Source organism: Dermacentor albipictus, chromosome 1 (genome assembly GCF_038994185.2).
Source record: "Dermacentor albipictus isolate Rhodes 1998 colony chromosome 1, USDA_Dalb.pri_finalv2, whole genome shotgun sequence".
NCBI classification, from domain to species: Eukaryota; Metazoa; Arthropoda; class Arachnida; order Ixodida; family Ixodidae; genus Dermacentor; species Dermacentor albipictus.
The window spans coordinates 498,982,343-499,010,037 of NC_091821.1; the positions used below are offsets into that span (position 1 = coordinate 498,982,343).

The window sequence follows — 27,695 nt, forward strand, 5'->3', positions numbered from 1 at the left end:
TGTTAATATAATTAATAAGTGCATGCTTACTGCAATTTATGCAGCCGATAAACTATGAACCTTACTTCGTGTAGCTAGTTGTCTAATACTTTGCTATCACTATCAAAGTTTCGCCTTTCATGCCATACGAATACTTTTTAGTCTTTATCAAAGTCCTATTACTTCAGTGGATTACACCTTGTAAATTCGAGTGCCTTCTGAAATGGAACCAAGCTTCCAAACTACTTCAAAATAAACTTGACAATGTTTGAAGCCTTGTAAGGTGACCTCCTTCCGAACTTATTTATTGCTGTTTCACACAAGGCACTTGTAGTGTTTGGGGTCTTGGCCATGGCGTGTCATAAATCCCCTCTAAACTCTGCTACAAGTAGCGTTTAAGTTGGACCTTGTGGAACACTTTAATTTTTTTTTAATATCCTGTGACAGGTAGCACAATTCTCGACATTGAGCTGGTCTACTTAAAGGGACCCTGAACCACCCCTCAGACTTCGTGAATAACATAGTGCATGGGTAGCATACACTGCTGGGAACATCTCAGCCAAGCTTTGATGCCGTACGTGGTGCACGGAGCTCGCTAGCGGATCGCGAAGTCGCCTTTCTCTCAAATTCTCTTCAACAGAAGGCCTTGTCCTCATTCTTTTCTGCACTCCTGATTTCATCATCAGAAGCTTTATTTTGTCATTCCCTTTGGCCAATAGCTGGCATTGAGCTGCGGTCGGCTACATGGCGTAGATACCGCGGCCGCCGCGGGGTGCCGCCACGAGTCCACTGGCCAAGCCCGCTGCGCAGTTCAAGCAAAATTTGAACTGCGCGTCACGGTGACATTTACAAGGCGGAGCGTTGTTGGCACGCCCCGCTGCGCCATAGCTTTCGCAGTGCAAGGCATTGAAGAAGAAACAGGAGCACAGTGGATGCTGTGTTTGATTGTCAATAACTCCGCATTCTGTTGTACGCATTGAAGTACCTTCTGCGGCAAAGTATTTCTGAAATAGCCTATTTTCACTTCAAATGCCTTTCTCCACTTCGATAAAAAGTGGCTCAGAGCCCCTTTAAAGAGGTGGATATCACTTGCACAAAAAATTGATATGCATGATTGACTAATCAACGAAAGTTTACTAGTGAAGTTTCTAACTAATTACCTTATGGCACATATGGCAATTCACAAATTCTAGCTGGGGAGTTTGCAAGGCAGATATACTTAGAATGAAATCGCAGGATGACACTAGTTGCGAGATATTAAAGTGCAGGGCTTGTAATCTTCAGGTCGGACGATCGAATCCTGGTCGGAGCAGTTTTAACAGTATGTCGGAGAGGGATAGCCCAGTGAATCCACTGCTTTCGCTTGGACAAAGAGTGGGAAAGGGCCGAGAAGAGGATACCATGTAGCACATCGGCAGGCCCCGATGGTATTCCAATTATGTTAATAAAGAAATTTGGCCCGAAATCTAAGAAAGCATTAAGGGAGGTGGTGAGCAAAATGCTAATGGATGGTAAAGTACCTGACGAATGGAGGCTAAGCAGGATGAGAATGATATATAAGGGAAAGGAGGACAAAGCTGACATAAATAACTACCGGCCTATAACAGTGACGTCAGTGGTTTACAGGGTGGTTATGCAGATTATAAAGGACAGACTGCAGGCATGGCTAGAAAACGAGGGGGTACTTGGAGAGCTACAAAATGTGTTCCGGAAGCATAGGAGGCTAGAAGACAATCTGTTATCTCTAACACAGTGTATTGAAATAGCTGAAAAGGAACACAGACCCCTATGGCTGGCTTTCTTGGATATCAAGGGAGCCTATGACAGTGTACTTCCAGAGGGCTTGTGGGGCATTCTGGAAACTTTAGGAGTGCAAGATGGAGTAACCAATTTCTTAAAAGATATTTATAAACGTAACCGGGTGATTATACAATGGGAAAAGCAGGTTTTGGAGCCTGAAATGATTTGGCGGGGGCTTAGGCAGGGGTGTCCATTGTCCCCTCTGATGTTTATGCTGTACCTACAAGGATTAGAGGCCAAAATAGAGCAAAGTGGGCTCGGCTTCAACCTATCATTTTTCAAACAAGGAAAATTGATTGAACAGTGTTTACCAGGAGTGATGCATGCATATGATATTGTATTAATGGCTGACAATACAGAAGATCTGCAGAGATTGATGGGCATATGTGGTACAGAAGGAGACAGATTAGGCTTGAAGTTTAGCAAAGAAAAATCAGCAGTCATGATTTTTAATGATAACATTTGCGGTGAACATAAGATACAGGACGCCACGCTGCAGATAGTCGATAAATACAAGTACCTTGGGGTGTGGATAAATAATGGCGTTGAGTATCAGACAGAGTACGAAAAATATGTAACTACTAAAGGCGACAGAAGTGCAGCGACTATGAAGAGTAGGGCACTGTGGAACTACATTAGGTACGAGGTAGTACGAGGGATATGGAAGGGGGTACTGGTTCCAGGCCTGACTTTTGCCAATGCAGTTCTATGTATGAGAGCAGAGACCCGGCAACAGTTGGAAACTAGGCAACGTGGTGTGGGTAGGCTCGCTCTGGAAGCACATGGCAAGACAAAAAATTTTGGGGTGCAGGCGGATCAGGGATGATCTTCTTTCGAGGGTAGAGAGGCTAGTAGCAAGATAGCATTTGAGCAGCGATTGAGAAAAATGGAAATGCAGTGGGCTAGGAAGGTTTTCAGTTACTTATACACGAGGAATGTTGACCCAAGGTGGAGGAAGCGAACTAGAAAATTGTCAAGCAAATACTTGGGCAGCGGTGGGTGGACAGGTCAGGAATCATCCGTCAAGAAAAAGGTTAAAGAGACAGAGAGGGGTATGTGGAAAACAGAGATGCAAACCAAATCAACATTAGAGGCATAAAGGACGTTTAAGCAAGAAATAGCCAAAGAAAATATTTACGATAACTCTAAGGGAAGCTGATTGTTGTTCGAGGCCAGGACCAGTGTACTGCGGACTAAAATGTAAATTAAATTATGGGGTTTTATGTGCCAAAAGCACTTTCTGATTATAAGGCACGCCGTAGTGGAGGACTCCGAAAATTTCGACCACCTGGGGTTTTTTAACGTGCACGTAAATCTAAGCACACGGGTGTTTTCGCATTTCGCCCCCATCGAAATGCGGCTGCTGTGGCCGGGATTCAATCCCGCGACCTCGTGCTCAGCAGCCCAACACCATAGCCACTGAGCAACCACGCCGGGTGACTAAAACGTACCGAGCCAGATACCAGGAGATAGACTATAATATAGTTGTGCGGGGCGTGTGGAGAGGAGGAGGAAACGGCTGAACACCTGATACTTGCTTGTAAACAACTTCACCCTGCAGTTGAATGTAACGGGGAACTATTCAAAGCTTTGGGTTTTAAAGACAGTGAAAGTAAACTAGACTTTGAACAGGTAGAAGTAGCCAAACGGAGACTATCTGAGTGGTGAATAATATCAACGCAAAAGTAAAGGAGTAAATACATAGGTATGCATGTATATAGTACCATTCAAGGCTAGGTGGCGCGCCGCCGCCGCCCGATTCAAAGGGTTGAGCCTCAATCATCCATCCACCCATCCTTCGCAGCGCCCCCTGGGCAATGCAAGAGCCCCATCGCCTAGTGCTGCGCTCGTTTTGCTGGCTCGCGAAACTCTCACAAACTGCGAGTAGCAGAGAATTCAACTTTCATGGTATGGCGCGGGATGCCTGAATGGTCTACGCCACTTGACCAAAATGCAGCTACAGCGGCAAATCCACCGTTCTGTCTTGGCTCAATGCCGCCGTCTGTCGGGCGCCGTTTTACTCACCGATGGCAGCAAAGGGCGCTGATGGTGCATGCAACGTCACCACTCACCCGGTTTTGAGCCGAGAGATTTGAATTTCGAAAAAGGTATTCGGACCCTTCAGGTGCAATTTTCTCGTAAACTAAGTCCTTTCTCGGCACGAAACAAGCGTTGCAAAGCTTCTGGAAGGGTATTGAAACAGTCCACGTGGACTTCTTATTTGCCTTTGGTGTCCCTTTAATCGCCGATTGCGGAGAAATGCATTGGCGTTGCAGTTTTGTGCTTCAATGCATAAAATGATGTTTAGTTAAAAAAGTAAGTGAAACGACAGTACATTTTTACCGCAAGTTGGACAGCGCGTATATTCTAAGTGGTGTCATCCACCAAGTGGATAGGCGTTGCAGTCTCACCCGCTAGAATTGGTAAATTGCAATGTGTGCTATGCGGTACTTGTAAGAAAATTAATTAGTGAATGTTTGGTAATTCGTCAATTATGCATTTCCGTAATTAATGTCTGCCCCTTCGAGTGGACTAACTTGTGGACTAAAGTTGCGCTACCTGCCAATTAAAAAAATTGTGAAAGTGTTTGCTAAAACGCCCCGTATACAGGGGCACTAAGACCACTGTTTATCGGAGTCATCATTGGATGACCATCATCGGATCGAGATGCCATGGTAATGACAAAGAAGGCTTGTCACTACTGCATTCTTTTATTTTGTGTTTTTCTGGCACCGTGGAATTTTACAAGCGAGGGCTTGGCCTCTTCGCAACTTCGAGGTGTCGGGTGTACGGGTGTTGTGTCACCATCACTTTTAAATAAATTTATTGTTTCCTTCTTATTTTTTGTTATAGGTCAGATCGTCTTAATATTTCTCAGTTACGCATTGTTCTTGCTTTTTGAACACGTTTGTATCTTGACCCTGCAGCCCGCTTGTGCCAGTCCTTTTTGATAATCCATACCTTAATTTCCATCCTCCTGATCCGCCTTCCCCGTAGCGGGTTAGTTCCATAGTTGAGGGCCATCATCATCATTTCTCGCTCCGGCCGCCGGCGGCCTCAAGACCGCTGTCGGTACCCGTTGCGCAGCCAGCGTCCAACATGGGCGGCATGGAGGAGTCCCGCTGCGTGCGCCACCGCATCCGGCAGTGGGAGGCCCGGGCGGAACCGCTGCCCCCGGTGCGTCCGCCCTTTTCTCTCTCCTCGTCTCTGCAATCCACAATCGAATTCGGAATCAGCGGCGTCTAATGAATCAATCTTCATAACACACGCTAGTTGAGAGAAAGCGATAACTGCAGCCACTTCTCCTAGCTTGCGAACTTCACGCGTCACCACGAATCGAAACCAGTTTTGTGTAAAAGGGAGCCGTCGCTTCGATGGGTGCCGCCATGTTTGCTGACGCAAAGCTTTTGGGGCCGCTATTTGGACTCACGCTAAATCGGTGAAATAGCGTTCACAACGCAAAACCCAAACGCAGTTTGCGTCTCGCGCATGCGCAGTGGCTTCGACGCTATTTCTTTGAGGCCCCAAAACGTTTGGGGCCCGTATTCTAAAACTCTATTGACTGCACGTCAGGTTAAAGTCGCTGTAGTTTCGACGCATTTGCTTGTATGTGGGCCCTTTTGGCGCAGTTTTTGAAAATTGCTAGGCGGAGTCTTTAGTCTCTTCAGAACGCAGTGCAGTTCTTTTCTAGCTAACTAGACCCGAGTGCACGTTGCCAGTATAAGCTCCTCGCGGCAATGCAGCTTTTGTTGTCAGCAGAGAGAGTTTTAGAATAGGGGCCCCAAACGTTTTGGGGCCCCAAAGAAATAGCGTCGAAGCCATTGCGCATGCGCGGGACGCAAACTGCCTTTGGGGTTTGCGTTGGGAACGCTATTCCACCGATTTAGCGGAAGCTCAAATAGCGTTCCCAAAAGCTTTGCGTCAACAAACATGGCGGCACCCATCGAAGCGACGGCTCTACTACAGTGTACTAGATAGGGGCAGTGTGTTCAGACGGCGCAGCGCGCCACGCATCGCTTTGAAGCCGGGAGCGTAGACAGGTCCCGGATGTATGCGGCGGCGCTGCAGTCGCACGGGCTGTACGGACGCGTTCTCCGTGTGTTGCGTTCTGTGGTGTTGCGGCCAGTTGCAGCGTGCTTGCCATATATGTGCTTGCTCTGACTGTCTCGTTGGGAGTCACATGCAAAATGATTGCATGATTGCAAATGATTGCTGGGCGTGTTGGTAGACTGACTTGGAAAGCATATTTAGCGCCAGCGAACAAGGACAGAAAGGAGACGACACCACAATGCGCTAACTTTAACTTGATTGTCAGGAAACACCCGCCTATTTAACTGTGCATGGGTTAAATATGTGGGCGTTTCCTGAAAATCAAGTTGTTGAAGTTAGCGCATTCTGGTGTCGTCTTCCTTCTGTCCCTGTTCGCTGGCGTTAAATATGCTTTCCATTGCAAAAGGACTTTGCGGCTTGAGCCAGTCGACGGCAGATGAGCTCCGTGCGACATTGTGCAGCACTTTGGCTCTGTTAGAATACTTGGAAGGAGAGGGTTTTAAATACCTATTGACATCTAGACTAAGCCAATAAAAGTTGGAGAACTTCTTGTGAGGGGGGAGTAGTCGTGCGGATCCAACGATCACCCAACGCCGCCTCAATTTTTAATTGCTGTGAATTGCCTTTTTATATCTTGGCGAAGGCAATGCAAACAGGGAACACAAAGGTCAGCAAACACTTGGTATCGCTACTTCACTCACTTGATAATTCTGACAAGGAAGGGGACGTTGCGCCACAATTGTTGCGTTCGTTGAAGCTGGAAATCTTACGCTGCTAGAGCAAAGGCTAAACAATACTCCGGCAGAGCACCGGGCTTATGTGGAGGAAAGGAGCGGTGACCGCCTCATCCGTTATATATGGCAGGGTATGTCGCGAAGAAATTTTTTGCTCGCAAGAAATGTGAGGACTGCCGCTCTCTTCTTTTGCAGAACTCTAGTGTCAGTAGCAGTCTCAAAATTCACGAAATTTGTGACAGGGGAGGATTGCTGTATCCGTCCAAGTTGCTTTTCGAAGCACTAAAGAAACTTGAGGGAATATATTCACAACCTTCTTCCGCAAAGAGGAGCTTTGCAGCGACAGCATAGTTGATGTCATGATTCTAGTGAAAGCTTTAAATTTGGCTATGCCATATATGCTGCAAATTACATGCTGATGATTTCACATCAGCAGTTGTGCGTTTTTATGTCCTAACAAGGCTGCAATTTTACGTAAAAAGTGTTAATCAGTGAAGAGAAGCATGACGAAAAAAGAAATTGCACTTTAAAGTTAGCGATACTGTTCTTAGCAGGCTGGTGCAACATATGTATGCTGACCCTTCTTTGTCTTTTTCATCTGAATGCACAACTTTTTCTGGGGCATTCAAAAAGCTTATTTTGTTAATATAATTAAAAATGAATGAAGTAATTTATATGCGCATATTAATTCCGCTGTAGGTCTCTATTGTTTGGGTAGGAATGTACTTGCACTGTTTTTCTGTGTTTTGGCATACTGTGTGTAGTTTTGCAGAGATGCCTTTTACTTAGCGCCTTTCCTACCTGTTTTATTCCTTCCATAGAAATGTAGGATGTCGGTGTGTCTCATACTCGCACATGAGCCTGACGTTCAGGAATACTTCATGATGTAAATAAAAAAAAAATCACGAATAAACTTATGTAGTTGCAGGGGGCTCGCGAAACAGAACGAGGGACAAATGTTTATCGCGAAAGAAGGTAAATGCCAAGCAGGGAAGCTCTTTGGCTTTGGGCTATGTACGTACATGTTGTTTTGCCTTCTCTTCTACAACAGCGGCTGAGGAACTAAGCGCTTGACGTTGGGTCGCGGATGCCGCGGCCGCTTTTTTTATGAATGAGAACCGCAAAAGAAAATGTGTGCACCTAGAATCCGAGCTGGTTTAAATCAATTCGATGTCCTTTACTACGGCGTTATTTGCAGCCGACTTTTCTTTTCGAATAATTTCTGGTTACGTGGCAACGTGGCTCAAAACAAATTTAACGGCTTTACGCCATTACTTCTGTGTCTGCAAAACCTTTGCTGTCAGGTTAATAAATGCGTCTAATGGGCGTTGAGATGCGCTAGGAGTGCACATACCATTCATCTCTTATATGTAGCGAGTTTCGGGGATGCATATCCTAGCATCCGCCGAGCATTTGCACATCTATTTGATTGCAACAGAAAACGATTATCAAAATATCAGCGTGCAGCGCTGGCACTGCGCCGTACGTTCCGTACAGGATGGATGGATGGATGGATGTTATGAGCGTCCCCTTTGGAACGGGGCGGTGGCTTGCGCCACCAAGCTCTTGCTAATATGCTGCCTAATATCCTACCTAGGTTAACCCATGAGAAAAAAAAACACACTATGAACTACCACGTCCAAATTTTCTGATACCCTATTGCGAACTGTGCTTTTGTACGTCTCCGTCCTTTGTACGTCACAGCCCATGTTCCTACAGCGCCATCTCGTGCTGTCTACATGAAGCGCCTCAGCGGCGAGCGCTTCCTGAACACACTGCCCCTATTCTAGTACACTGTAGCTCTACCTACCTCCAAACCGGGTTCGATTCGCGGTAACGCGTCAAGTTCGCAAGCTAGGAGAAGTGACTGCAGTTGTCGCTTTCTCTCAACTAACGTGTGTTATGAAGACTGATTCATTAGACGCCGCTGATTCCGAATTCGAGTGTGGATTTTATGGCTCGTAGGCCTAACACGGCTAAGCTTGGCTGGTGAAGGCACGTAAAGTTGGTTTTGTTGCTCAAAACTAAGCACAACTAATTGTTTGCTGCTTGAAGAATAACCTCAAAATTGTAATTAAATGCGAATACACGCAAGTCAAAATTACTATTCGTATCATAAAATGGTATATTTTTTAAAATTATTTCTAATAGCTTTTCTTTGACGCCGTAGTGGCGCTGTCAGCGCAAGACGCTATCCGCAAACGTAAAATCCTATTCTAAAACTCTTCACTCCTGCGTGCCCCAACGCTAACACCCGCAAAGCTCTTTGGGGCCCCAAAATATTGGGGCCCCTATTCTAAAACTCCCATCGAGCTATTCGTTTACCGACGGCTGTGATATGCACCGCGGTGCTACACTCGCAAACAAATTTATACTGTTTTGGTCGTATCTTGCCACACAACAATAATGGTAATCTGTGTTGTCCGCATTTGCTTTCTTTAACGCTGCAAGCTCGGTACTTCCAAGTTGCGAACACCATGCGCGTTATCAGCATGACAGAGCATTCAAGACAGGAAAGTAACGAGCGCAGTGTTTTCATAAAGGAAACGCAGCAGGACAGATGGTGATTATCGTTCTATGGCAAATATACTCCTCAAAGGGTGTAGGTTTGTTTAAGAGTGTACCGTGCTCGAACACAAGGCGCGATGTGTGAGCGGCATCTGGCACGACCGCGTTTCGCTGCTTACGGTGCACTGTCCCGTACCCGCGCGAGAAAAGCGAAGAGCTGTCGTTCTCGAGACAGGCCAACACTTGACGCCGTATGCGAATAGCTAATACGGGCGTTGGCCCCTGTCTAGCTCAGTATTAGTCTATTTCGTCGGTTTTCGCAATCAGTGTGTCGGAACGGAACTAAAACAAAAACGAAAACCGAAAAAAAAGTTGGTTTCGAAGCATATCGATTGCGATAGCAAATTAGTAGAGTTTTAGAGGAAACGATAGTAATATTATCGGCCGTATAAAATTGGAACTATTCGCTTAGTGATTGAATTAACAAGCATGGTGTCAGTGCGCACAAGCAAATATGAATACATCACATCGATTACCCCAGACACTCGCTATCAAAACGCTTGCCTTAGTAAGCGCGGCAGTAGTAGCGAGCGCAGTGAACTTCGTGCCGTCTATTAGCCCTGAGAACGAACTACAGGGGCGCTGCGAGCGTCGCTCGCGTGACGTTAGGGTACGAGTGTTTCTCTCTATAACACTTGGAGGGAAATCTGGCGCCACCGTCTATGGGAGTTTCTTAAGGGGCGCCGTGCCGTCATGGGAATGACGGTAATGACGGTGTATGTGTCTGCGAGGCTTGTGTTGGCTGTCGTTGTAAGATGCTTCGTGAAAAACGTGGATATGGCTACACAACGCGTTCATAAAGTAAAATCTTCATAAAATGTTTCGATTCACGCAAATTGCATATTTACTCACCTACAATGCATGACGAAGGGAAGAAAAGCAAGAACAGACGACAAACTGTTCCAATCTTGTCGTCTTTCCTACAACTTTAGCGGCCCGCTGATACTTTTTACGTATCATATAATTGTACATGCAATAACAAGTTCTTATAGTTAAACAAACATGTTTTGTGTCAAAGATAAAACAGCTTTTTGCGTGCAGTTTTAGAATATGAATCATTAGAGAGTTTTAGAATAGGGGCCCCAAACGTTTTGGGGCCCCAAAGAAATAGTGTTGAAGCCACTGCGCATGAGTGAGACGCAAACTGCGTTTGGGTTTTGCGTTGGGAACGCTATTTAACCGATTTAGCGGGAGCTCAATTAGCGGCCTCAAAAGCTTTGCGTCAGCAAACATGGCACCCATCGAAGCGACGGCTCTAACCTAGCACTACTAGCACCAAACTGGGTTCGAATCGTGGTACGGCTAAGCTTGGCTGGTGAAGGCACGTAAAGTTGGTTTGCTAAAACTAAGCGCAACTAATTGTTTGCTGCTTACAGAATAACATTTAAATTGTAAACGCGAATACTCGCATGTCAAAATTACTATTACTATCATAAAATGGTATATTTTATTTATTTCTAAACGCTTTTCTTTGACGCCGTAGTGGTGCTGTCAGCGCAAGAAGCTATCCGCAAACGCAAAGCTCTATTCTGAAGCTCTTCACTCCTGCGTGCCCCAACGCTAACACCCGCAAAGCTCTTTGGGTCCCCAAACTATTGGGGCCCCTATTCTAAAACTATTGTGACAGACAGAACGGTGCTTACCTGGCTCTTCGAGAACGATGCCAATCCGAAGTCGCAATATACCGGAATTCCCAGGCATGGATGGATGGATGGATGTTATGAGCGTCCCCTTTGGAACGGGGTGGGGGGTCGCGCCACCAAGCTCTTGCTATTATACTGCCTCTTATAATGTCCTACCTAGGTGAAACAATAATTAAAAAAAACAATGAACTCCCACAACCAAATTTTCTGATCCCCTATTGCGCACTGTGCTTTTGTACGCCTCCGTTTTTTGTCGCTTCCCTACTTTTATTCCACCAATCCTCCAATCGCATCTTACTAATCCCTATTGCGGACATGTTTACTTTTCCACTGCTCTCGCTGAACCCAAGGACTTCAAGGAGGCCAGTGGTGCCTAAATTGACCGCTGGGTAGACGTCTGAATAGACGTGATACCACAGCTCAGCAGCGCCTGATTTCCCTCTAGGTAATATAGTGAGAAACTCTATAGGGTACGGACTCGCGCCTGTCGTCTGCTGCAGTTCGGGCCAACGTTCTTACACATACTTCAGTTTCACAGCTCCCTATGCGAGCCCACCGGCGGTGCAGTCGCGTCTTTCGTCAACCGCCGCGCGTCGTCTGCTCCTGCTGCGATGCGTCGTTTGCACCAACTGTCCTGTAGTGCTTATCCGTCGGTAAATGTAGTTTAGATATGCACTCTGAGCTTTGTGACAAACCTGCCGCGCTTAAGTAACGGCGACGTTACTGCGTCGACGTATCCGTGTCAATGTGTCTTGCAGTCGCGCCTCTCTCCACGCACGGTGCTTCGTCTACTATGACTGGTGCGACGCGTCGTTTTCCCCACCTAACATGTGCCGCTTGCTCGTTAGTGAATGTGGGTTAGCTGCCCGCTGAAATTTTTATGCCAAGGTAAATGCAAAAGGAACGATATTTCCCTGTGCCGACTTCGAAATGCACGGGTGGCTGTCGCATCGAGGCTGTAGCTGTACGGTGCAAATGAGCGGCTGGGTGCGACAATTCGGTTTTCCAACCAACTTGTCCTAGTCAGAAGCGCCACACTGCTCTGCTCAGTGCTTTTTTGCTGGCAGCGTATTCATAGCATGTGTAATAAAGACAAGCGCCTGTATATAATTCCCAGTATTATTAAGAACGTATCACGCGCAGCTCGAGATTGTAAGGTGCGCCAAATGCTACTCATCTGCTTGTAAGCTAACCGCCTCTCATTATTTTAATGCATAAACATTCTTTGGCGAGCACCATTTGCAAAATCTGTCACGCGAAAGGTGTAAGGCCTTGTATCGACACAAAAATGCGTCATTTCCGAAGTTAAGACGTACATTAATTCGTTAAAGTAGCGTAAACGTAGATGATTGGCATCTGTATAAGCTATAAACAATAAACAAACGAAACTCTTATCTGGAAACTCAATGTGCTCGGTGAATTTCTCCGCCCGCCATCAGTTCCTTGTCTAATAAACCTAATTGTTGCGTGCCTTTTTACATGTCCCTCACGCATCCAAAAATATGTGCGTTCAATGCGATGGGCAGGAAGTGGCAAGAACCGATTCGACAACTGAACATTCATAGGTCGAAGGATTATTTTATTTTCTACGAATAAAATTTGCAACGAACATTGTGAAGTCATTTATTTAAACAACCTTTATCAAAGTAATTTTGCATTTTTTTTACTGGCGCGTCACGTGTACGTGCTCTGTCAGCGCTATTAAATATTCTTCCTTTTTATTTTCTTTTTTGTCAAGTGAATGTGCATGATCACATAAAACTTGATTAGTCATGACTGTTTAAGGCTTGTAGCGCACCTCAGAAAGAGCAAAAAAAGGAAGGAGATAGGGGTAATCAAAGGGAACGTAAAACAGAAAAGTGAAAACAGTGAAAACAGAGTCACTCAGTTTTCCGTTGCCTTTGATTACCCTACCTCCTTCCTTTTTTGCTCTTTCTGAGGTGTGCTACAAGCCTTAAACAGTCATGACATAGCAACTCGCCCAAACTGCCACGCTTTTGATTAGTCATGTCAACGACTACAAATTTTCACAGCCAAATGCATACGCTTGCGGATTATTTCACCACCCTCACTGGGGTGTTCCAGAATAAAGAAAAGAAGTTTTGGCACTGTTCTGTTATACCACGCAAAATACATGGTACATCAAAGCCAAATTGCTCTTTCCGCGCGTGTGAGGTACAAATTGGCAGTGGCTTAGCTCGGCTATGCCAGGATATACGTAGCGAAAGCTAAGGCATAGCATGCTTAGCCTTGTTTACTCTTGAATGCAAGTCCAGGTTAGTCTGGTTGTCTAGCTATGTTGCGGCGTTTAGCCAGTCGTTCGGCGCGCTGTTCGTCTATTTCCTGGGCGATTCGCTTCCTCTTCATCTCTTTCCGATGTCGATTCGAGGCCTCCTCCTGCTTATCAGAATTGTTGCCAACCATACTGCCGCCTCAACTGTGGTTGCAGTGCACGTGAGCTCTCCTTTTCAATCCTCCGACATGTTATCAGGCATGCGACACAGCGGGCGAAGCGAGTCGAGGCGAGCGCAACGACGAGGAATGCGGGTGACGTCATACCAAACGGTGGCCGTGGAAAGGTGTGGCGCTGCACAGCGGCGGAACACCTGTGGCTCGGTGCTACGAGTGGCGCACGCGCAGTAGCGACTAGGGAGCGAGAGAGAGAGAGAGAAATAAATATCCGCGGCGAGGCGCGCGTTGTGACTTCATGTGCCTCCTCCGAGCACCGCCACGGCGACATCGCAAGTTCGCGGCCAGTAAAGCTTTCGCTTTAAAATCGTCGGAAGCAGGATTCAGTAAAGTGTGATAAATTAATGTTTAATTTTGTACGCGTTCATTACCGGTCAATATGCCAGGATTGTTTTGAACGACCTCACATCTCTGCGAATAAAGAGGCTTGGGGGGAGGGGGGGGGGAGTACAGAATCGCGTACATTTGAAGCCACAGGCATTTTCTTTCATCGTGTTGAGCGTACTTATGTTTCTGTAGTGGCTTAGAGTTGTGTTCGGAGGCTTGCTCGAACAAAGTTGCACCTACAGCAAGAGATAACGTTCATAACCTTTCGCAACTACTGCGCTACACTGTTTGTGGTGCACATATGATCTTGTATCTCTCTCTGTTTTACTTTGGCTTGATGTTATGCTCACCCGGCCGTGCTTAATTGTCAAGCCGTCTGCTTCTCTGAGGAGGATATTAATTATGCCTTTGAGTGGGGTATAGCCGCTCGAAATAGCATTTTGTGGATTTTGTTGCAGCTTTTCATGCAGGAATTCGGTGCGATACTATTCACGGATCCATAACTCAAGATTTCACCTACAAGTCGCTTCATGTAAAACGATTCAGATATCGCTGCTGCGTGGCGTCGTCTTCAATAAATACACGCTTTCAGAGTACAGAAGGCAAAATCAGTCTTGAGGTTGTAGCGCATATTTCGAAGGCAAGCACAACAATATTCCAAGTACATTTGGCTTGAAACTTGCATGAAGTGCATCCCCGCAAGCTTCCGTCGAAGTGCCTGTCAACTTTCGAGCTGCTTCTGTTGGAGAACTTCGCTTTTGCATCACATTTCTTGGATTCGAGATGTGTTCTCGAAGACCGATAATACGAAGTCGTGGAATCGCGCCGTGAACAAGCGTCCATGTTTCCAGTGAGGAATCAATATATGTTTGTTCTCAAGGATTCAAATATAGATTGTCGTCCTCAATATGACGTTCACACACTTCGTACTTATCTGTGGGCATTCTTTCTTTCGGCGCAGCATGTTTCCATATAGAGAACTCTCTGCCGTCGTCGCGGTACGAAAAGAATAGTGACAACCAGCTTCACGTTGTATCTGGCCGCAGGAGCAGCCGTGGTCAAAGCAGAACTGCACCTGAAATTTCTTCTTGTGATGAGACGCTGAAACGCGTCTGCACGAAACTTTTCACCGGAAGAGACCGCCGCACATCACACAACACCAGCAACATGACCAACCTATCGACAGACAAAGCAGCACCGCCAAAATGAAGACAGAAAGGAAAGCACAAGCGAAACCAGAGAAGTGGTAGAAGTGACGAAAGACGCGATCGCAGCGCCGCTAGTTCGCGTGACCATAACTTCGACCACCTCCGGAACGGAGCTGTGAAACTGAAGTAAAAAACGTTTAAACTTAAATATGTTCAAGATCATTGGTTCGGGCGATGTGCGGGGGCGCTTTCTGCAGTGTTTTCGTTTGTTCGCTGTCGTTCCCTCTGCTTGTATACTTCTGGCGGTCGTCTCAAATATATTTTTACGACGTCTTCGTTCGCGAAAATTTATTCAAGGAGCTTATTTCTTAGACGACAATGCAGTTCTCAAAGGCAACGCTGCTGCGCCAGCCGAAGGAGCGCATACCAGCCCATTTCAGGTTTTTTTATGCGCGGATCGACAACCGCGAAAACATCGCATATAAGGATCCAGTTATGATAGCATACCTGCCGTGGTGCAACAAGTATGTTACAAACACTGGCTGTATATGACTTCTATAACAGTTACCTTGATTTTAAGCCGCTAAAACGGGTTTGCTCACGACGAGTAAGTAGTTCATGGTATAATAGTGAATGTTTGCATTTCTTCGCAGAAATGCTCGGCAATGGACTTTACTAACACTGCAGTTTAGATCCCATCAGCACCACTTGCTTCTTTAACTGCTTCTCAAAATTAGGCGGTTCTTCACGTGTATATCTTAAGTGGCGGTAATTTAAAGTAAACCTATTTGAGGCTTACAGCTGTTTGCAGAATACGAAAAGGAATGTACCAATATATATATATATATATATATATATATATATATTCCTTTTCCGTGCTACACGTTCAACTCGAGCAATTTACTGGTGTTTGTTGCTTGAGGAATATACATGACGAATCTGTTTGGCGAACTGACACAGGCTGCTCGGCCCAAATGTTTTAATGAAATACGCCTTTTGGGCCGTATGGCTGCAGCCAGAAAGAAGCCGAAGCGTCACTCATTAGTAGTATAGGACATATTGAAGATATAATTCCCTGGTGGAGGGTCGAAAATCAAGTGAAATATGTAAGGATTGTGGTGTCTTACTTATGAAGGTTTCCGAGGTTCTCTTATGTACTGACGAAGCGAATAGTTCTCGTTTGTATAAGTAAACAACGCTGGATCGAGGCACGGTGAGAGAGAAGTTGCCTAATTTTCCTTTTCTAGGCAGCCTAAGCTGCGCTGTAGTACCTCGAGCATACTTTAGCCATTGTAATTGGCGCTGTAAAAAACTTCATGGTTTCAATTCGGAGCTGTAGTGAACTGATGGGTTTCGTAAACAATACGTGCCTTGCCATTACGACAGTCGGTTGCTACCGTGGCGTGAGGGGTGTGCCATATTGTCGATAAAGGCTACTGAGGGCCACCATGAAACATTCCATCGCTTGCAATTGATTGGCTTTCGATCTTAACCACGAAACTTTTCTTTTAGGTGATTGCTACTATGGTATTTGTGAATTAAGTATATATGTAAATACTCTATATATGACGCGCCGTCGTGTTAGCAGCCATGAGCAATTCCTTTTATGGGGGTTTGTTTCAGAAAGCTGTGGAAGTAGCAGCTAACTTTTTCATACGAAATGCGCGCCTAACTCTTTTACGCAATAATAAAGTGGCCATATTTGACTGGAACAACTCACCAGAGTAATAAGAATCGTGACAGCTTCGCCATGCAGTGTTTTTATAACACAGATAACATGTCGACACGAAATACCTAGATTTTTCTTCTGTGTAAAATTCAGTGTATCTCATAGCTAAGTACTGAAGGAATCTTAAGTGTTTAGCAAAGCATCATACACAACTTCGCGCGTTGAACTTGCAGACATTCTTTTTACGCAAAATTTATGAACAGACACGGCCATTATATGCGTTGTAAAACCAGTAGACCCCTTCAACGCTACATAGCTTGCGAGATCCAACCCGCAAATTTTCTCGGTTCACGCGCCTTTGAAGAATGAACTGTCGTTCAGGCATGGCAGCACAAAGAGGCCGACATACCCTTCAATAAGTACGGCTCGAGCCACCCACACATCAAGCATACACGAAGGGAACGAGCGTGCGGCGTCCTGGCGGTGACGTCACTCGCAAAAGGGCGCCACTTCAAATTCTCGCCGCTAATAGCTTCAACGCAAACTGAGCGGCGAGAACACAGCGACATAGCACGCAGAAAGGTATGAGCCGTCTGCGGATCACTATCAAAATTAAAGCCCCTCTAATCAAAATGCGGCGCGCACGACCTCGCGCGGCCGAGCAAAGTACGCACTTGGTGGAGTCGAAGCCGCCCCTCCCTCCCTCCCGCGCTGCCTGCCCGCTTTCCTGCATGCATCCTCGCGATCGCCAGCAGTTCCCCGTGCGCCCGGTGGCGAAATGCTCAGTTGCTCCCGGAGCGCAACGCCGCCCCTCCCTCCCATCCCCCCACGGACTTTCGCGCGACCGAAAACTGAGCGCTTGCTCTCGGTTTTCTCCCTCGCGCGCGCCAGATCGAGCCGGATCGTCGGCTTCCCTCGCAGATACAGCATACAACGCGCTGTCTCAGTAGGAACCAGCTTCTCGGCTGGTTCCTACCCCTCGCCTCATAACTCTTACCCACCCGGGTTAGAGTTACTGTATATGCTACCAACTGTGGTAGCATATACGTAACTCTAACCTGGGTCGGCTCCGAGCGCTAGCTGCGGTGGCCGCTGCAAACCTAAATCACGTAGCCCTGCCTCCGAGATTTTAGCGGCGTCTGTTGCGATCTCGGAGGCAGGACCCGTGGTCTCGTCAAGCCATTGGTCGAGCGCGCGCCAGCCTTGTAATCGTCACTTCCTCCGCAACAGAAGTGGGTCGTCTGCGAGCGCCGTCTCTCCGCGACTACCCCGAACTACGGGAACCTCCGCTCCAATGGGAAGACTAGCGACTCGGCAGCCGTCTATATCAATTTACTTTCTTTTTTCGGCCTTTGTCATCGGCTCGGTGAGATTAGAGACTAGAAATGAAATCGACTTCATACTCTGCGCGAACCCAGGCATCATACAAGATGTAGACGTGCTCGGCAAGGTGCGCTGCAGTGACCATAGGATGGTAAGAACTCGAATTAGCTGTTAGATGTGGGGCTGTTTCCTGCGCCTACTTCGAGTTGAGAAGCGCAGAAACACAGAACGCACATTCCAGAGGAGCACTCGAGCAAACAAGTTGAAGGCCCCCACTTCGTACGCCGCCGGTGGAGCTATTCAATGCTTGGCTCATCCAGAAAGCGAGGGGATAGCCCGGTACTGTTCCAGGTAACATGAGTCCCGAAGCCAGAGGGCTGTGATGTACCGGGAAGGCCTGGCAGCGTCGCACCGGTCGCCTTTGAAGAAGGCATTTGCAAGCCAGCGGGGCCGTACCGCCGGGAGTAGGGGGGCCCTCGGACAATGGGGCCCAAGCGCCCCCCATGTCCGCCTTTGAAGAGCGCATTGCAAGTCAGCAAGGCAAGACCGCAGGGAGCCGCCAGGTGTGACACCGCCGCACGGGCGCCTACCATTGGCCGAAAATGGCGTCATCTGAGCGGACTCTCCCATTGGCCGAACATAACGCGACTTCCAGTCCTCGAAGGGTTTAAAAGAAGCATTCCAGAGCATTCCCCGATTCACCTCTCTCGAACTGCCGGCCGCAGCGTCCGAGTTGCTGCCGGCCCGTAATGACTGTACGAGTGTTACTTGACTCTCACCTCACTGTAAATAATGTAAAATAAATCCTCCAAGTTTGTGTTCATCCCGAAGTCCGTCCTCAACTCCTACAGCCTGCGACGGGTGGTACTTGGCGATGCACCTGTCTGACGTCAAGAGTTCCTTGATTTTCTCAAATGCTGCCTTTTGCTCCTACTGCCACACCCAACTTGCAGACTTGTTCAGTAAGGCTCTGATGAGAGCTGTGGCGTCCGAGATGTGTGGCAAGAATCTGGCAAGATGATTCACCATTCCGAGCAGTCATCTAACGCCGGCGACGTCCGTTGGAGCTTCCATGGCTTTGACTGCTTCGACCTTGCCCGGATCTGGCCTGATGCCCTCTGCTGACACGACAACTCCGAGGAAGGAGACCTCGGATACCCCAAAACGACACTTGTCCTGGTTCAATGTGTCGGAGGATTGAACAGGAGAGCGCGCGCCGCAACCAGAGTTGCTTTTGCAAGGCGAGATAGCACCTGGCTCAGTCTGGCGTCATGTTCCTGGCGGGTGCGTCCAAAAACCAAAATATGTCATATCGGCGACTCCTTCTTGGCTCCCCAGGATTCTTGCTATCTGCTTTTGGAAGTACTCTGGTGCGGAGGTGATGCCAAAGGGGAGCCGGCAGAAGCAGTATCGTCCATATGGGGTGATGAATGTTGTAAGCTCTTGGGAGTCGTTAGATAGCTTCACCTAGTGGAAGCTTGCGGTCGCGCCCAGCTTCGAAAAAACTGTTGCATCGCCGAGGAGGCGAAGGACTTGCTCGATAGTTGGTAGAATATGTCGTTCCCGGAGGACGACCTTGTTCAGTTGTGTCAAGTCGACGCAGAGCCGGTAGGAACCATCGCCTTTCCGGACAACGACGAGGCTCGAGCACCATGGTGTTGGCTTCTCGACCTTACGGATCACGCCTGCGCTTTCCAATTTGTCCCGCTCGCGGCGGACGATCTCGAGCAGTGGGATGGGGATCCTGCGAGGTACGCTTAGCGAGAAAGGTACGGCATCGGGTTTCAACCGGATGTTGTATTCGTCCTTGAGAGTGCCCAATTCACTGAAGAGCTCGGCGTGCAGCGTCGCTTTTGAAGTCGTGAGTTGATCAAGAAATCGAACTACTTGGAGGGCTTTGAGCGCTGGCAGTCCCAGAAGAGGTACAGTGAGAGACTGGATCACGTAGAGGCGCTGACAGCTTGTTTTCCCTTGCCACCGAAGTCGTGCCACATATGAGACCAGCACGCGCAGTGGCTGTCCTCCCGGGCCAGTGAGCAGAGTGTCGAGTTTCTTGGACAACGTAGGAAAGTCGCTGGGAACGGCAGATACTTCGGCTCCGGAGTCTACCTTGAACTGCGCTGTGTAGTCGTCAACGGTGACGTCGACGAACTTTGCTGCGGCTGGCGTCGCGACGGCGTACAGGTGAACGGAGCTGAGCTTGTATTGCTTGAAATTCCGAGAGCGGCATACTTCGGCAAAGTGGCCTTTCTTTTTGCAGAAGTTGCAGGCGGAGCGTCGGGCCGGGCAGTCTGAACGTCGATGAGGCGCGCGGCCGCACAATTCACATGTAGACGGCTCGCGTGAGCGCTCTGCTTGCGGCTGCGGCGAACGAGGCTTAGCGCCGGAGCGACAACTTGTTAGCTTTTGTGGCGTCGAGGTTGAGCTTGCGGGAGTGCTCGGTGCGGTTCTGGGGCAACGCCTTTTCCCTGTCGGCGTCTTCGGATTGACGGGCTTGTGTCCAAGCGGTCCTGGAGTGTCAACTTCGCGTTCCGGCACAGCTGGTCCGAGAGACGGGAGTCGCGGAGGCCGACGACGAACCTGTCACGTAGCAGCCTTTCCTCGACAGCAGCTGACGGATAGTTGCAGCGCTTAACCATCCTGCGCACTTCTGCGTAGTACGTGTCGACGCTTTCGTCGAGTAGCTGAGCACGTCTGTGGAACCGTGACGACTCGTAAAGCTCGTTTGCCGGGTGCACAAAGTGCTCAGTGAAGCGGGTGGCAACGGCTTGGTATGAAGCGAGTGACTGGGCGTCGAGCGAAAAGGTCTCGAGAAGCGGGCGGGCCTCCGGGCCCATGCAGTACAGGAGCGAGCGTACCTGTATGTCTCCCGACGCTTGCGTCAGTCCTGAAACCGCTGCGTAGTCTTCGTAGCGGCTGAGCCATGTCGCCCACGTTGGCGGGTTCGTGAAATCGAACGGTGCCGGCGGCTGGAAGTTGACGTCGTACAGTTTCGGCGGCTCGCCGGTCTCGAGGGACATCTTGGTGCCTTCCTATGAGGTGAGGGCTAAGGCAGGGGGCCGTTATCCGGCCACTTCTGACACCATGTCACGTGGTTAGTGGTACGGGGCACGAGCACGCAGGGACGGACCGACACGTATCGACGAAAAGGGAATGACCCTCCTTTGTTGGGCCGAACATATATAGACACACACACAGGTCACAGGGGGCGCCACACTCTGGTGGCAGCCTAACAAATAGGGCTGAACTGTGGTGACCTCTACAGTAGCAACTCGCCTTTATTGGTTCCGAAGCGAGCTAATCGAGAGTCGATCCCAATAGCGTTTTTCATTTAGGAAACACCAGAATAAGGATATTTTATTGTGTATGCCAAGTTAAGCTGAATTGATAAATTTTATTTCCGGAATATCATGATGGAATGAATGATTTAAAAATTTATTGATTTATTGAAGTACTAGTGACGGGGCAGAACACAGCAGTAAAACTGTGAATAACGTTTTTATTGGGCTAACCTGTGCCGACAAAAGCGAGTTGCACTCACATGCACTGATACCGGCGAACATGATCGGCGATCGTCGGGATATTCTGATCAGCGGGTCAAGCGGGTCGGCTTTTGTACGTCGCTCGTCGAAGGTTCCAGTGTAGTCGCTGCCGCCCACGTGGTTTCCGGAACATACTACACAATACGTGTCGCGCATGCAGTCTGATCATAAAAGGTTCGGCGAGGACATAAGGCGACAGATAGAATGAACGATAGCATTGGAGTAAACACGAAATCAGACAGGCGCTTCTTGCACAGAGCGATAACGTCTGACATATATGAGCCGGTGAAAAGCGGTCACCGGATGAAAATAAACAAGTGCACGTGTCAATATGAAGAGGTGACACTAGGTTAGGGGCTCCGCTGGTGAAACATTTTCAGACACTTCTGCACGTAGTCCACCAGGTAGGAGTTGATCGCGCTGTGTTCATCATGGGTGTTTTTTTCCTTTTTTTCTTTTTTAACATCCATCCATCTTTGGCAATGATGAACCAGTCCGGGCAGGGGGTATTATGATTGAGCACTGCGCTACGAAACACTACGTTCGACACGGACGTGAAGAAATAGCACATTAGAGACACATGAGGAGCAGTCTGACAACTGTCTAGCGAGAACGACGTAAAAAAAAAAGAATGTAGATCTAGCGCGAGTTAGCAAGATGCACGGTTAAATGGCACGTGCTATTTGTATAGATAGAAAAAAGCCATGTGACTGCGTCTTGCTTACTCCCGCTATGTAAGCAATTTATGTCGCTCTCGTTAAACACTCGTCAGCCTGCGCCTCACTTGTGTATATCAATGTCCCATTTCTTCACGTCCGTGTCGAAAGTGTAGTGTATATCGCGGCCGAGTGTTTGTTCGTGTAACAGAACCAGCTGGCCCGCTACATGTAACACATCACTGGAATATCTCACAATGAACTACATTCTCATCGCGTACCGAGGCTAAAAAAGACGGTGAAATGAAGGATGGGTGGCGACCTCACCTTAGGAAGTTTCCGTGCAGTGACGCCTTGAATTCGGCCGCCTCTGGTCGGGAGCATTGTTTATCGATTAAGAATGATGAAATGACATGGTAATTGAACCAGACACCTAACCCAGAGTGCTTTCATAAATTTATGGGCACAGAGCGATTGAAATGTGCAGAAATATTGCAAAATGTGTGACGCCATGCTTACGTATAGGCGCGCGTTGCGATTTGGGCACGATATTCGATTATGGAAGTGTTGTTCATGTTTTCACCCCTTGTAATCAATGCTTTGCCTTTAAACGAACATAATGGAGCCTTAAAACACACTCGACTGGTGCAAATACATTTTGAGCGTTGCTCTTTGGTGTCTCTTGGACTACCGTTCGCATCCATAGATCAGTTCACCGAGCTATACCCCGTCGATTTGTTTCTCGTACCGAATATTTCGTTATAAGTAGCCATTATTTTAGGGTATACCCTGTAGCGGGTTGTGGCCGTGGGCTGGCTCGAACCTGCCGCCGACCAGAAACCGGGCGTAGCGGTCGCTAGGCGGGCCAGTTGCCACGAGGTCGGTTGCCATGGCAGCGCCGCGGTGTGTTGTGGCACGCGCTCCAGCTGATGGACGCAGCAGCAGCGGTCGTGGTGCCGTCGGTGCGGCAGCGCATCGCACGCTGGGAGGAGCGCCTGTTGCGGACGCTGCAGGTAACGAGCACGTATGCACGCAGAAGGGCGTTACACGCGCGTGTAATATTACCGCGCTTCCTCGTGTTCTCGCGCACGCTTGCGGGCACAGTGATACACGTCGCAGAATGCGCTCTGCGAGCCGCGCTGGGGAAGCGACTCCAAAAGAGCCGCCGCGGGAAGCGGCGGGGCGCAGGTTTTAATTTGGCGGCCATGCTACACACTACGCGGTTGGTGCAGGCGCCTGATGAAGCGTTGGCGCTGACCGCTCGGTGTGTCGCCACTGCTCCTTTGTTTCCCCTCCTGACGATTACACGAGTGGTGGGCGTGAAGGTGCTGCCGGCTGTCGCGCTGCCTTGGCACGCCAGAAAGCACTTGCGGTTTCGTTTCCTTGAAATGGCTGTGACAAGGCGATCGCAGTGTGGCGTTTGAATCGGCCTGTGTAGTCTGCACGGCTGTCCACCGCCCCGGACCCAGGTGTCATGGAGCATTGCGCAGCTCTGGGAGAATGGGCGAACAGTCGGGGATCTTGTGGCGACGCTAGTGCCCCGCCAGAACTGTGTGCGCGGTTTCAAGCGCTCGTAATTGCTGCGATCGTGGGCCGATTCATAGCCGCCGCGGATAACAACCGTGGCCAAAGGCTCGAGTAGTTAAACATTTCTGCTTGTCGGCTGCCGTTTCAGTCCGTCATTACGTCTGCACTCGTTCTTGCTCACTGCCCAACGAGGGAGCTCTCTAACGAAACCTGGTCTTCTCCGTGCAGCCGCCGTTGCTCGGTGCCGCGCTGCTTAGCACGAGAGGTGCGTGTGGAAGCCCACTTACGCGATTTTTGGCATGAGGTCTAAAGTTGGCTGCTTCGCACTGCTGGAGCACTTGCTGGTAATGCCCAGAGACTGAAAACACGTGCACACGCACGCACACACGCTTGCGTGCCTGCTTCCTGCACGCCGCATGCAACTTCCGTGCCTGTGTAAACCTTTTGATCGGATTTACACAACACAACCGCGGACCATATTTTGAAGGAATTATTTCACCATTTTGTTGCACCGTTCGGGATACTTTGTACACCACTTCACCATGGCCTCGTGGTACATTGGATGGTAAGAATAGGGTAAGCTTTAGCTCTGGGGTCAACTCCGATTTTTCTGTTGCAATATACGTAAACTAGAGAAATGGTTTTGAGACAAAAGCTTGGCCGCTTTGAATTAAATTCGTTGCATTTGAAAGAGAAAATTAAATCCTGCCTACTACAGGAAGCAGTACTTTTATTTAGGGCCTGGAATTGTTTACAAGCATATCCGAAAATTGGCAAATTTAAAGAAAAAGTTGAAGCAAAATTATTACAAATTCTTAACTCTGCACCGCAATCAGATATCGCAGTTTAAGCTGAATCTGTTAGAGCATCGAAGCAGACAGATTTTATATTTGAATTGACAGCTTACAACAAATTGTTGCACTTTTTATGAGGGTTTCGTGAAAGTCCTACTCACTGTGTAGTGGTATATTTCAGAGTGGGGTATACGCGGCGTGCACGCCGATGGCCGCGCCACTGGTGGCGGCCTTGCGCAGAACGCATGGGAGAGGAGCGAGCCGCGCGCCGTAGCACGCCGTAGTTTGTTGCGTCGCTGATAGTGCTTCTCCGCCTTATTTGTGTTTTCAGAGCAAAATAGGCAACACCCTTCGCATGTGTGGGATGGCCAAAGCTTCCGAAGAATGTCGAAAAAAAATTGTTGCAGGGTAGGGGGCTCAAATACCGGCGAAAACGTGCCGGCGATACGGTTCTAATTATTCCCCGCAAAGCCTCATCAGCAGGAGCAACGGTGGCAATGGATCGTCGCTTCGGCGCGAAATTTCTTGTTCTCATCCTTTCCTTTGTCGCTTCGGTGTTTTTTCATTTTTATTATTATTTTTTACTCGATTGTAGTTAGACGCGTAAGCGACGAAGTTCGTCTGCATTGCAACATGCGGTTTAAAGGCATTTCGCTAAAGTTCGGAATGCCGTTTGCCGCTTATATTTTTTCCGCTTCTTTACCGCGTTGGGCTAGCTAGGCAGCACGACTGCACGAGCGCATTGTATTGTATGTTAAAGCTACAGAAGTTTGCAAGAACTGAAATTGTTAGTTTTATGTGGCCCGGTAAATCCTCGCACCAGCTGTCACGCACTTAATGTTTTTACATCGATTTTATGCGTGGCTTCGCACATGTTTAACTGTTGCTAGTTGCTTCATGCATAACTCTTGATTCTTTTGAGCTGCGAGGTTTTCACCCTGCCTCGTTTGTAAAGGGTATAAATCACGCTGTATCTTATCGGAATGACACCAAGCAAGTGCTTCTTTAACAGCTTTATTCATTTCGCCCGAGTGCATCTTAGATATTGTGGTTTTTTGGGAAATGTGTTTAGAAAATAGGTAGCTCAGGGCGAGAAGTGCTAATAGTTGCTGCATATGGTATTTTTGTTACATTTTTCGCTGATCCATTTTTCGCTGAATAGTTCGCGTCACGTTTGGTAAGTCATCACACCTTGATGCTTTCTGAGCAGACTTAACACGCCGAGTGATTTGTTTGTTTTTCACAACGTAGTCGCTTCTTGCAAGTGAATTTTGTACTCAACTGAATTATTTCTTATTATGCTTACGCCGCATACGACTAAACACGGCCTTGCCGCCAGCGCTGGATCTAATTTGACTGGCGCTGCTCTGCCTTTAAATATATCATGTGGCACCTCTCTCTAGTAACATTTAAAAAAAAAACTACTGCAAAGTTAGTCAGACTATAGCTTTGTACGTTTCCAAGCAGCTCCCTTAGGGAATTTAAAATTGCAAAAAGTGCAGCGCGAACGGCAGTTCATAGGCGGTACAGCGCTAACACGCGCTTTTATTAACCCGTGCGTTTGGTGGCTTCGTTGACTATATAGTGTACGCGTTTCTATCAATAAATTCGCAATTATTCTTCTTCAGGCGACTTTCACTACACTTATTCGGCGGCGTCACATGTATTCATCGGCAGAAAAATCACAACGGCATATGCAGACATCGCACCGTGCGGATTTGTTATCTAAGTCTGCACTAACGACGGGTGCTTATTACTGAGGTACAGAAGCAGCATTACGGCAAGGGTAGAATTTAAAAAAGAAAACACGGTCGAGACATCGCATTAGTCAACAAAATTTGTCGGCTAGTTTATATGAGCTCCACTTCATGTAAATGGTCTTCATGGCGTTTGTCTGCGGGACGCACCTGGCGCGTATGTGGACCGTGTTGCCCCAAACACCGGTAACATCTTGTTCATACCCGCTCCCACAGAGGTCTGCGTCTTCCCTACAGCTGTCACCGCAGAAGAAGCAGTCTGGCGCCTGAATAATGGACAAATCGCAGCCGCGAACTTCAGTCACCCTTGCTGCAAAGCGTTGTCGTCTGCTACTGCTCCCACGCGTATTGTTGGAAGCGCCCGCTAGGTGGCTATCAGTGGCGCCTCTATAGGCGGTGCACGCGGCCTATAACACATCAGGTTTGTTCGCTTGAGATGTTTTAACAGGCGCAGTTTATAGAATTGTGATTTCATTATTTATTACTCAGGGTTGAATACTTGGTGCTTGAATATCTTTATTTTGCAATTTTGAATAATTTTGGTTAAAATAATGACGGCTCAAATAAAATATCAGCTTCCCACAGTCACTAGATTTTACCTTTCTGTTTTAACTGCAACAGAGTTTATCAAAATCGGTGCAGTCGTTGCCAAGGAAGATATTTGTTCGTTTTCGTTATTTAGACTGAAGCTCTCGAGCTAACGGTACAGAGAAAAACGACTTCTGTATCTGTAAATTACCCATTCCACAGTGCCCGAAACACCACTCGTACCGCTAGAAGACGCTGGTAGGCCAGAGAAGACAAAAAGTGCGAAGGACGAAGCCGTTTTGAAGTTGCCGCACCAACTTACGGTGACTTGTTGACAGCATCTGCTAGGGCCCAGTTAATTCATTAATTGTAAATATCGCCTGCATATTTGGGTTTCAAAGGAGCCGGAGACTGAATATAGCAAGTTTCGCGAACTTCTGCTGAGCCAAGGCGGGAAAATTAAGAAAAAAAAAACATTTAAATCAGTGGTCCGTTACACTGACGTACCCGCATTCTTGTTTCGGCGTTAAATTAAAAGAAAAGACATATTAAGCTTGAGCTTCACTTTCTCTTTTAATTATCGACCCATTATTCTGAAATTAAGGACAGTTTTCAAATTGTGCTTTTTCAGTCTGAATTGATTTGTTCTTCTGCTTCATTGTCCCTTTAATGCCGTACTGCCAGTGAAGTGCACTTACGGTTGCACGCATGGCATGCACGCAGCATGCATGGCAGCCCCAGCTGCCGAAGATGACTAACGCGTGAGCAGTGGCACGAGCGTGAGGGCAGTATTGGAACGCTGGCGTGTTGAGCGGCGTCGGAGCCAGCTGTGGAAGACGACGAACGTGCGAGCTGTAGCACGAGCGCGTTCGCGTGGTTGCGCCAGCGCTCGACCCAGTAACGGGCGCCTAAGAGGCGCTCTTAAAACAAAGCCCAGGTGATACGTGAAGCCGTTCCTCAATAGCGGGGAAATATCTCGTGCGAATCAAAGCCACGTCACACATAAAACAGAAACAAAAAGCAAAAAGTTCGGCCGGTACGTATTACTCCTGTAACACAGAAAAAAGCGAAAGCCCGCTGCGCATTTGGTAATACATTAAGTTATACAATCGGGGCTTGACTTATTGCAAGATATAACGAGCCGCAATGGGAGGACACGCCTCGTTAGAGTTTCATACAAT

General features: G+C 47.9%; 1 protein-coding gene across 5 annotated transcripts in view; it reads left to right on the top strand.

Annotated features, from left to right (window-relative positions):
• LOC135920358 (rootletin-like) overlaps positions 1-27,695 on the top strand; it is a 380,210-nt gene that overhangs the window by 46,351 nt on the left and 306,164 nt on the right. For 4 of the 5 annotated variants that reach the window (XM_065454609.2, XM_065454610.2, XM_065454611.2 and 1 more), the window contains exon 4: positions 4,777-4,956. The exons of the other annotated variant lie outside the window; for it this stretch is intronic. In XM_065454609.2, coding sequence (XP_065310681.1) covers positions 4,777-4,956 — 180 coding nt within the window. The remainder of the gene's footprint in view (positions 1-4,776; positions 4,957-27,695) is intronic. 5 annotated transcript variants of the gene reach the window in all.